This window comes from Quercus lobata, chromosome 6 (assembly GCF_001633185.2).
Source record: "Quercus lobata isolate SW786 chromosome 6, ValleyOak3.0 Primary Assembly, whole genome shotgun sequence".
Classification (NCBI taxonomy): Eukaryota; Viridiplantae; Streptophyta; class Magnoliopsida; order Fagales; family Fagaceae; genus Quercus; species Quercus lobata.
Window position 1 is genome coordinate 47064510 of NC_044909.1, and position 11695 is coordinate 47076204.

At 36.6% G+C, this 11695-nt stretch overlaps 1 protein-coding gene across 2 annotated transcripts; it reads left to right on the forward strand.

Moving 5' to 3' along the window:
* Positions 1 to 3479: 3479 nt before the first annotated feature.
* LOC115993718 (auxilin-like protein 1) lies at positions 3480 to 11136 on the forward strand. Of its 2 annotated transcripts, XM_031117674.1 has the most exons (8): positions 3480 to 4043; positions 4927 to 6808; positions 6926 to 8510; positions 8644 to 8741; positions 8827 to 8892; positions 8983 to 9072; positions 9746 to 9922; positions 10720 to 11136. In XM_031117674.1, the coding sequence occupies exons 1-8, from the start codon at positions 3631 to 3633 to the stop codon at positions 10753 to 10755; spliced, it is 4347 nt and encodes a 1448-aa protein (XP_030973534.1). In that variant the 5' UTR covers positions 3480 to 3630; the 3' UTR covers positions 10756 to 11136. The 2 variants fall into 2 exon arrangements, with proteins under 2 accessions (XP_030973534.1, XP_030973533.1); XM_031117673.1 differs by having other exon boundaries at positions 3481 to 4043; positions 4927 to 8510.
* Positions 11137 to 11695: the final 559 nt, after the last annotated feature.

Sequence of the window (11695 nt, forward strand, 5' to 3'; positions counted from 1 at the left end):
TATATATATGTTGGAAGAGAGTATGCTTCATTTGGATGGTATTAATTTTACCTTAATGTGAAATTTATTATATATAGTAAAACTATATTTTTACATATACATATATGTCCTATGTGTTTGATCAACAAATTTTGTTATTTATTTAAAATTTACCTTTAATTTCATTTTTTAACAAATAAACTAGCAAAAATATATTTACCAAAACATATAAATAAAGATTCTCAACCAAAAAAAAAAAAAACCACATAAGTAAAATTACAAAAATAATCTCATTGAATTCATAAGGTTGTAAAATGTGCACACAGAAATAACGGTATCCGTTTGATGATAATTGTTTATTATCAATAGGTCAAGATATCAATTGGTTTTTTGGTATAAACAAGAATTGAATTACATGTATTTTATTTGATAACAATAAATTTTATCGATTGAGTTAACTGAAACCTACGGATTCGTAAGATTACTCAAATTTTACTTCTTTTCTCTCCTTCATTCTTTATTATAATTTTACTTTCTCTGTTTATCTTCACTTGTAGGCCAAGTCCGAGGTTAAAATATTTATACTAGGGACAGAGAATACGTTTCATGATCAGCTTCAACTTCAAGTCAAGTTGATGCAACTAATTTGAATAATTGCTCTCTGCCTACACTTCGATCCCAACTGCCACCATTTGAGGACAGTTAGGCTTCTACTTAAAATTCCACAATCTTGGGTCGCTATCAAATCCTTCTTAAATCTCTGTGTGGCCATCCTCTTCGTCTGCATGTTGTCCACGTTATAAATTCCTTCATCTACCCACTTTTTATACCACTGCATTTTATTATTTTCCAATATGCTTACACCTAATTTTGTGGTTGGCGTCAAGTTGTTTGTGCCTAATAATCTTTGATTCTTTGGGTATTGTATTTGAAAGATGTGGATAAGGTAATCAGTAAAATTTTCTTTCATCATTTTCCACTAAATATTTATTCCCAAAATGGTTAAAGGGTTTATTGTTTGAGCTGGATAATGTTACTTACATGTCATGCTATCTCTTGCAATAATGCCAGACATCTTCTCAAAATAAAGAAACACAATTCTGAGGCAAAAATTTGACTGTTAAGGAAAGACAACCCCATTTTGCAATTTTTTACAATCACAATCCATTAAAAAAGGGGGCAAAAAAACACCCAATGAGTTTATTTTGAATTGGGATACAGCACAATCTAGTAACTTAATTATAAGCATGAGACATAATAGATATATTGTAGGAAGCAACATTGGTAATATCACTATGAAAAGTTAATATTTTGAATTACTACAATTTTAACGGGTATATTATGTCGCAAAAGAATAAATGACACAACGTTTTTCACAATTAGTTGAAGTAGTAGGTTATGAGTGGTAGAAATAAAAATGGTGTTAGTGGTCAGTTAGTGTGAAAATAGATTATCAGCTGTCTACATCCTTTCCACTTCAATAAATTGTGAAAAAAAAAAAAAAAATTTGCATCTCTAGCAAAGTTGCACTAAAAAAAAAGCAGAGCATTTTATGCAATTAAGAACATTGCATCTAACTTTTTCTTCTCCCTTTTATTGATATCATTTCAAGAGCTATAATAATTAAGGGTGATACTTAATTATTGTGATAAACGCTTTAGCTTATTAAAAAAAAGGAATAATAAAAAGCATGCCATTTCATATTAGGCTGGCTGCAATGAAAATGCTATGTGAACCACATCTTTAACACTTTCTTAACCGCATGATTTCTTAGAAAAACATTCATTCCAATTTGGAACAGTGACTTTAGACACATATCAAGTATCTGTATCAGCTTAGAAAATAACATCCTAACATCCCCTATCTTTATTATTAAAATTAAAAAAAAATAGAGAAGAAGCATTTATGAATCAACAAAAATAATATATGGGTGTGGGTGTGGATACTTTTTAGTCTAGTTTGGACATTTTGCTGCTTTGAAGCTTTAACTTGCACCCCACACACACAAATGCTTCCAAACAAGTGCTGTGGCAGAGTACCGCAGCTGAAGCTTTGTCTTTATGTTCAACAAGGCCTCACAACTCTCTTTCTATGGGGGAACCAAGTTCACATCTAGTACCCAATTTTGGCACTGTTTGGTTGGTACATAGGACTACATAATACATATAATATAATTAAAGAAATGATTTGTTCAGATCATGTTTAAAATATTTTTATAATAAATTTTATATGGTAAATTGTTACATATTATTATGGGTGGAAGTAGAAAAATAATTTTATTAGTAGTAATTACTGCAGTATACAGTAATTCATAATTTTTTATTATTATTTTCAATAATAAATTTTTAATTTTTATCCAAATAATCGGTATCTAAAAAAAACACTAAATAACAAAACCTGTAAAATTCCCAATCCCACCTTCGACCTCTCAACTCATTCCCGCGTTATCGTTCAGCTAAAAAACAATATCATTCCCGCGTTGTCACCGGTTCACCTCCTACAACTGTGTAACATTGGAATTTGCGTACTTTAAAATTGTTTCAATTTGCTCATAAAGGAGAGTTATTATGAGCTGAAGATAGCAAATATTTAACTAAATTGTACTTAAAACTTTTACATACATTTTTTATAATTCAATAGTTCTAACAGAGAGAATTGAACCTAAACTTGTGTTTACTTGATAGATTATATTTAAATTTATTTTTAAGCCTATTTTGTGTTGTAATATTTTTGTAATTTATAAAATCTATATAGTATTTAAAAACTCAAACGTAGTATTTATTTTTATTACATTCTTATCGAGCCATATTAACGTAATATTCCAACTTACTTTGGTGATAATTTAGAAGAAGATGTTTGTGTCGAAAGGGGTTGGACTTATGTCTAGTGATCAGTTTCACTGGACACATTAAGATGCAAATACATGTCTGAATTCTAGAGTGTCTAGTGGAATTGACCATTGACACAAGTTTCACTCGTGTTGAAAGAGCCAAAGAGGTAGTAATAAGTCCATCTATTTTTTATTTATTTTTTTTAATATAAGATAGAATTTTTACTCTATTCTAATATAAGTATATATGTGTGTGAAGCTCCTTTTTGGAGAATTGAACCCCAACCCTTACCCCCACGCCCCACACCCTACAAACACTTATACTTGTGGAGTAACCATCGCACCAAAGGTATGCGGTGATAAGTCCATCCATTTTTGTTTTTTCAAGGATGGTCAACCAGTTATTAAAAAACTTAAATTAAACAAAATTTAATAAAAATAAAAATTTAATATATTAATATAAAAAAACTTTAAAATTTCTAATATTTTTTGTAAACTACTAAATAAAAGGACAAAATCTTAGATTTTTATGTTAATTATTATTATTTTTCACTCTCAGTTTAAAAGAAAAAAAAAATTCTTAAAAATGAAAAACTTAAAAGAAAAAAAATAGTAAAAGAAGACAAGCCCATTTTGGTCATTTGAAACTTTTTAGTACCGTCTCTTTTTCATTTCTCTCTTTCGTCTTCGTTCTCCTGACTCTGCACTCACTCTCTGCAAAGGGAGAGAGAGAGAGAGACAGAACAAAAAGTAAAAAAAGAAAAAGAAAACAAAAAACACAGTGAGCTTAAAAAGAAACCCTAGAAGCTCACCATTTTGGAATGGAAAACCTCACACATTCTCGCCAACCAAACAGGTCCGGCGGCACACTCGCCGCCAAGAAGCCTTACAACAATGGCGGAGGCGGAGGCTTGTACGACGACGTTTACGGCGGACCGCCGAGGTTTGGAGTGGCTCCTACACTTTCGCCACGCGCCGAGGACTACAGCGAGATATTCGAGAGCTTCCACGCCTCACGCGCCACCTCCATTCCGGTCCTGGATCTCCCGGCGGTCGACGAGGAAGGCTCCGAGGTCTTCTTCGATGTACGGAGCTCCGGCTTCGATTACTCCGAGGTCTTCGGTGGTGGCGGAGGTGGCGGTGGACTAGATTTCGCTGTCTCCTATGAGGACTTGCTTTTTGACTTGTCCAACGGTCGGGATTTCCATTCTTCTGAAGAAGATGAAGAAGCTTGGTATGATCAATGTTTAAAGTTCTTAGCTTTTTGTTACTTTTGTTTTGTGAAATTTGAATTTTGAAATGCAATACTTCAAAAAAATGTTAAATTTTTTTGTTGGGCTTGTTTGGTTTCTGTTTTTTTATAGCGGTTAATTTGTAGTTTTTTTTTGAGTATTTGAGATGGCTTAAATTAAGCTGTGCGTTTGGGTTTGTGTGTTTTTTACTTTTTTTTTTCTATGAAAAAGTGAGAGACCAACCTTGTAGATTAAGGTACATATGGGTTAGTTTATTGGGTAATATTTGATCTGGTGGTTTTGTGTGAGCTTTGAATATGTGTGAATTTTTGGCTTTCCTATTTATAAAATGTACCATGATAATGTGAGTGATTCTGGGTAAAGAAATTTTGGGGACTTGGGCAATTGACTGTTTAGTAAAAAAAAGGAAAATTAAAACCTTTCTCAAAAATGGGGTTTTGGTTGAATTGAGTATTTTGTTTAAATCGAAATCAAAGGGGAATTTAGAGCATGGTAAACTTAGCTACTGAAGTAATTGAAGTCTGTATCTGATACCTGGCTTCAATGCTTCAGCTGTGCTTGAAATTTTTTTCATCTGGATTTCCATAATTAATTTTAAAGATGCATACCTAAGCATTTGTATGCATGAGGCATGTGCAATTTCTTTGGTTTGTGAGAATGCTTAATTATGTTAGAAGTTTGTGTTGCAACTTAATATTATCAGTGCCATGTAGGTTTTTTGATTGCTCTGCATTTCTTAATTCTTCTATTATTTCCTTCTTTTCTGCAACAAGTATGGGGAAAAAAAGCATGCATGATTGAGTTCAGTCTAGCAGGACTAGAATTTAATGGTGGCATATATTTGTCCTGTTTCCACATTTATAGGACTCCAGCAGGAAGTGTATCTCCTTCAGAAGAGTCTGATCATTTTGAAAAGAATCATTGCTTCTCAGACGGGGATTGTTACCAGTCACTTGATGGTAATGTGGAGTTCAACATGTCATATCATAAGGCTACTTTGACAAGCAACGAAGATTTGTACCGTGGGACAACACAAATACCTGAGCTACATGGTGTTCCTGGATTCAGTTTTGTATTTGATGAAGACACTCCCTTGCAAAAGACAGAAGATGATATTCCATTCCTGCAGGTGACTGATGATGACAATCTTAACATGGACTTTAGTGTGGGAATGAAGGGAAAACATCTGAAGAAAACCATATCACAGCCCCTTAATGGTATTGCTGACGGACAGGAATTTGGATGTAATCTTAAACCTGAGAAAGTATATAGAAGAAGTGGTTCTCTTCCTAATGGTTTTGTAACTGTCTCTGATATCAGCCTTAGAACTGAGCCTTCCCATTTGCCACCACCCTCTCGACCACCGCCTGCAGCAGATGTCAGGAATGAAGGTTCCAGTCGATCGACGACAAATGGTAATTCTGTTGCTTCTGAAGGGAGTGCAGGTGATAGTTCACCGCCTTTCTTTGATGTAGAGGTAGATGCGAGTTCATCTGCAGCGGCATCTGCTGCTGCTATGAAGGAAGCAATGGTGAAAGCTAAAGCAAAACTCAGAAGTGCAAAAGAATTTATGGATAGGAAGAAGGAGGGCTTTCAAGGCAGTGCAAAAATGGGTTCAAAGAATCATAATATAGATAAGGTAGAGAAGGTGAGTAAGATTGTTGATGAGTGCAACAGTTTGAGAGGTGAGGGTCTGCAGAGCAGTTGTAACATAGAAGACAATGGAATAGAATTTTCTGTCAGAGAGGAAAGGCAAAAGGTTATAAAGACAGCCCAGGAAGTTTCAGTTTCAACAGGAGGAAAGCTTCAAAAAGTGGCTAAAAAATCAACAGAGAAAAAGCATGGCAAGGAATCCTTGTCATCCCTGGGGTCTGATAAAATTGATGGAGGTAGTGAATGGAAAGAAGAATCACAATTTTTTGAATTGGTAAGAACAGATACTTCTGATAAGGCTCTTGAGACAAACCATGTTCAAACTTCAGTGCATAATTCAAAAATCCATGAGCGTGGGCAGAAGGATAAAATGGCAGTCATGGGAGTATCTGAGCAACAAGAAGAAGATGTTAGGAAGGTGAAATCAGCCAGAGCAAATAATGAGCTGGAGTATGAGAAGAAATCTAAAGTAGCACATCAGGCTTGTGAAGGGGAGGAAAACAAAGGGAGATCAAAAGCTGCTAAAGAGGTGCACAGACAGAAAGGACACGTGAAGAAGGAAAAAGTGGCTCAAGAAGTTTCTGAGCAGGTAGAGAATGTGAAGAAAGTAAGAATAGCCCAGAAGCCTTTAGAATCTGAGAAGAAATCAACTGGAGTTGATATATTAGAAAACTGCAACAACCTGGTTGAGGTCCAGCAGAAAGAATATGCATTTGAAGCTGAGCAGGCTATGAAGCACAAGGAGAATAATGAGCAGCAACTGAAAGAGCATAAAAAACGAAGGGAAAGTGAGAAAAGACTCAAGGAGTCTTGTGAAAGGGAAGACAATGAAAAGATAAGAAGTGAGGCTTTTGGGTGGGAAGAAATTGAGGAAGGGCTTAAGGAGGCTCCTGAACGATCAAAACATGCGAAAATACTGAAGGAAGCTCATGAGCAGAAAGAAAGTGAAAAGAGATTAAAGGAGGTTATTGAGCGGGATGAAATTGAGAAAAAACAGAAAGAGGCATGCATAAGACAAGAAGATGAAAAACGATTAAAAGAGGCTCTTGAGCAGGAAGAGAGAAAGAAGCGACTACAAAAGGTTCTTGAGCAGGAAGAGCATGAGAAGAGACTGAAAGAGGCTCTTGAGAGGGAAGAGGATGAGAAGAAACAAAAAGAATTACACAAAGAAGAAGAGAGAAAGAAGCGACTACAAAAGGTTCTTGAGCAGGAAGAGCATGAGAAGAGACTGAAAGAGGCTCTTGAGAGGGAAGAGGATGAGAAGAAACAAAAAGAATTACACAAAGGAGAAGAAAATGAGAAGAGACTAGATGAGGGTCTTGAGCAGGAAGAAAGTGAAAAGAAACAAGAGGCTTGTGAAATAGAGGAAAATGAAAAGATATTCACAGATGCTTGTGAAAAAAAAGATGAGAAGAGTCTATATGGAGCTTCTGAGCAAGTAGTTAACAGTTACAAACTGAATGGGGCTCAGGAAAGAAGAGAACATGATGGGAGATCCAGAAAAGGATTTGAGCAGGAAGAAAGTAAGAAGGAACCAAAAGAGGCTAGCACTTGTGAAGAGACTGGGAAGAGGCTCAAAGATGCTGGTGGGAAGGAAGAATTGAAGGGACTAAACATAGTGCATGAGCAATCCGAAGGGGATGACTACAGGAAGGCACAAAAATTGGCTAAAGGAATCTGCATGCACATGGATGGGGAGGATTTTGGGGTATCTGATGGGGCACAGAAGCTGGAGGATAATGACAACCTTCAAGCACCTAAGTTAGCCTGCACAAATGATAAACACAGTGGAAAGCTGGAAGAAACTCAAGAGGCCCTTGCTCAAGAGGAAAATGGAAAGAAAAAGTCTGAACTCAAAAATAAAGAAAAGGATTCAGAAGTGGTTGAAACTGCAAATGTACTGGTTGGTGAAAAATCGAACCAATTTAGAACAGAAGACGCTAAAAAGTCACCCCATTTGGATGATGGTGTGAAGAAGGCAGGTGAACCTGGTGTTGGTGTTAGACAGACACACATCTTTAAAAGTAAGAGTCTCTCCCAACTGGACTCTGATCCTATAAATAAAGAGAGGAAATTTGCTCATGAATTGGGAGAGAGAGGAAATAATACAAAGCAGACCCGGGCTGTTTTAAACCAGGAAGAAAGCAAAGATGCAGTCATGTCAACTCATGTGATGAAAGATGGGATTGAAAATGAAAGGAAAATGGAAGCAGCTCGGCCAGCTATGGTAGAAATAAAAGGAAACATCCAAAAACCAGCTGTGCGTGTTAATGCAAGCCAGACTACAGAAAGAAAAGAGAAGAATCTTAATGAGTCCTTAACATCAGAAGACAAAGAAACTGAAAGGATGAAGAGAGAAAGAGAGCTGGAGATGGAACGCATTAGAAAGATAGAAGAAGAGAGGGAGAGGGAGAGGGAAAGAGAAAAAGATAGAATGGCTATTGACAGGGCAACACTTGAAGCTCGTGAAAGGGCATATAGTGAAGCCCGTGAGAGGGCAGATAGGGCTGCTGTGGAGAGAGCAATGGCAGAGGCTCGTGAAAGACTAGAGAAGGCGTGTGCTGAGGCTCGGGAGAAGTCTTTTGTGGAGAAGGCATCTATGGAAGCAAGGATCAGAGTAGAACGTGCTGCAGTGGAGAGAGCAACTGCAGAGGCTAGAGAGCGTGCTGTGGGAAAAGCAATGGCTGATAAGGCTTCTTTTGAGACAAGAGAACGAGTGGACAGATCTGTTTCTGATAAATATTTGGCTTCTTTCAGAAGCAGTGAAATGAAACAGAGTTCTTCAGTTTATGGAGGTATGTGATCCTCAATGTACCTGCTTTAGCTTTTTTTTCAACTGTAAAATGTTTTCTTTGACTTTTCAATTTATTTCAATTTTCAACTGCCTTCTCCTGGACGCTTCTAAACTTAATGTCTTTTCTACTAAAGCTGCCTATTATACTGAGAGACCTGAAGGAGTTGAAGGTGAATCAGCTCAGAGGTGTAAAGCTAGATTAGAGAGGCATCAGCGTACTACTGAACGCGCAGTACGATTTTCATCCTTTTGCATGACATGTGAATTTTTATTTAATGTTGAACAAAGATAACCCAAGTTTTCTGGCATTGTTTCAGGCAAAAGCTCTTGCAGAGAAAAATATGCGTGATCTCCTTGCTCAAAGAGAGCAAGCTGAGAGAAATGTAAGAATCTTTTTAAACCCCGAAGAAGATTCTGGAATTGCATACTTTGTATTCTTGATTGATTGTTTTGGATCAAATATTTTTTTCCAGAGATTAGCAGAAACTTTGGATGCTGATGTCAGGAGATGGTCAAGTGGGAAAGAAGGGAATCTGCGTGCATTGCTTTCAACATTGCAATATGTATGTGTTGTTTTTCTACCTGTGGTGTATGCCTATTTTCTTTTGTGTTGAATGTGATTAGAGGATGGTACGTGAAGGTGCATTATGTTTTTATGATTGCATACGCCTGTGCCCCAGTATTGAGCTTCAGAGAATTGAGAATGGATTGAATGATTGGTTGCTTCTGATTATCTGAACATTGAACTAGTTTGTGTTGGTTGCTTTCCTTTTAATGGTTATTTAGTTTGTGTTTTGCTTGAGTTCCAACCAATGTAAACGGCATTTTAAACCTTGATTTCCTTCAATTTAAATTGTTAGTACTTGGTAGTCTGCCACAACCACTTCAAGAAGCTCAACTTTGATGTGTCTTTTTATGCCTGTCCATGGGTAATTGTGGTAACTTTCTTGGAGATGTATGTAAATGTACACATTCATAGCACAGTCCTTAAGAGTTTCATAAAAAGTAAAAGGGACTTGGTACTATTAAGAATCTGACATTGACTGCAGAACCATTTTTTTAGTCATCCTCATGCATGCATTGTGCACAATATGATCTACATAGTTAGAAATAAAGGATCGAAATGTTTGGATTTGGCTAGCAAATGAATAAACAAATGCTGAACCTTCTCTCCTCCATTTTTCTAAACTCAAGCTCTAGTAGTAGTTACCATAACCAATTTCTTTTCATTGACAGATCCTTGGGCCTGACAGTGGTTGGCAGCCAATACCTTTAACAGACGTCATAACTTCTGCTGCTGTAAAGAAAGCTTACAGGAAAGCCACTCTTTGCGTTCATCCTGATAAATTACAACAGCGGGGTGCAAGTATTCAGCAGAAGTACATATGTGAAAAGGTCTTTGATCTGCTAAAGGTATGTTCTGGGCCTGCCGTCTTCTTCACAATTTTTAAGTTATTGTTATATTTCTACTCCTATTTATGTTGAAGAAGTGATGAGATTCATTCTTGTATGTGAGTAATATCTTTAATGAATGTTTTTTTGCTTGCATTAGAAGCAAATAGCCTCTACTGTTCTCCTGATATTGGTGAGGCAGCACTGAGAAAAAGTCCATGCATTTGATACTCCCCTTCCCCTGCTCCTCCACTCCCTCTCTGTTGACCTTCTATCATTATATTGTCTCCGATGCACTTTGGGGTACAAATCACTACTATTCCTTCTTTGTTAGCTATAAGCACTACCCACCTGATTCCTTAAATTTTATCAACAACATTTGAGCAACTCTTACTGTTCTTAAGATGGATGACCTTGACAGTGAAATAGTAATTCTGTAGCCTTTTGTGACTGGACATCATAATTTTTCCCTGGCTAGTCACAGACCCATTTTACATGCCCTGCTTCATCACAATTCTTTCTGTACCTAGCTCACTCATATGAAATCCTCTGGATTATATTCTGTTCCAGTTGCACTGTTCCTTTCATTCTTTGTTCGTTTGTTAATGAAACATTGCAGTGGTATAAGGTTAGTAAGCCTTGCTTAATAATCATATGCCAATGGGCATTCAGCCTACTGTCACCATTTCCCTTCCCCTCTTGTGGCAGGTTCGATCTTGCCTCTGCCCCCAACCACCCCCAAACCCCCCCCCCCCCCCCCCCCAACCCCCACAAAAAAAAAAAAAAACTCATGTTTTTGTTGCACTGTCAATTTCTAGGAAGCTTGGAACAAATTCAACTCAGAGGAGCGGTAGCCCAGATGTCAGTATGTACGATGAATACACATATAGTCACATTGCACATTTTGTAATTTTATACTTCCAAGTGTATATCTGTATGTGCGGTATGTTGTGGGTTCGAGTATAGGAATCAGCCTCTCCAAAAATTTGGGATAAGTCTACATACCTATCATCTCTCCAAGATGCTACAGAGCAGCCCTTATGCACTGGGAACGAAGTGTATATCTGTATGCCCAGATAATTCTTGTTATCTATGTGGTCTATGAATGTAAGCTTAAGCTCAAGTATATATAGGTACGAAGCAAACACTGATGAACTGTTCATAATTGGACATTCCATTGATCATCGCAGTAATTTATGGATAGAAAAGCAGAATTACAAAGTGAGTTGATTTTGCATTGATTTCTAGAATTTAATATTCTGAATAGCAAAAACCCAAAAATCCTCTGCAATATCAGCTCCATTCAACTTGGATAGAAGGAGGTACTTGATGTACTTGTTCCGGCCAGGTCTTTTCATTTATGTAGTAGAGTTCACCATGCATTTAGGCTTTCCTAGCATGTCTAGCTTGGTGCCATTAAATTAAACGGCTGGTAGTAAAAGGACAGGGTGGTGTGTGCTTATGATAAACTACATATAGTTTAAAATTACATGAATTTAAAACGGTAGTTTTGACTTTCGAAAGACATGTAGCATGGCAGTTGGTACAGAACAATGTTATGGGCAATTTTCCACCAGCTTTTACTCTATTCTCCACTACTCCCTCTCCTTCTCCCTCTATCTAATCGGATCCTTAAAGTTTTGGACCTCTATCTAATCAGATCTTTGAAGTTTTGGAAATGACATAAAGTCGGAAGAAAGCTACATAATTTTTTTTTTTTTGGTTAATGAGAAAAATTAAGATAATTTTGGAAGAGCAAAAGCTATCAAATTCTTTTAGAAAATTATAAAATAA

Bases quoted from the DNA above. Each gene is read 5' to 3' on its own strand.
- LOC115993718 (XM_031117673.1), top strand. From the start codon at position 3,631: ATGGAAAACCTCACACATTCTCGCCAACCAAACAGGTCCGGCGGCACA. The intron at 4,044-4,926 runs GTATGATCAATG...CCACATTTATAG, and splicing joins GAAGAAGATGAAGAAGCTTG to GACTCCAGCAGGAAGTGTAT. The intron at 8,511-8,643 runs GTATGTGATCCT...TTTCTACTAAAG, and splicing joins GAGTTCTTCAGTTTATGGAG to CTGCCTATTATACTGAGAGA.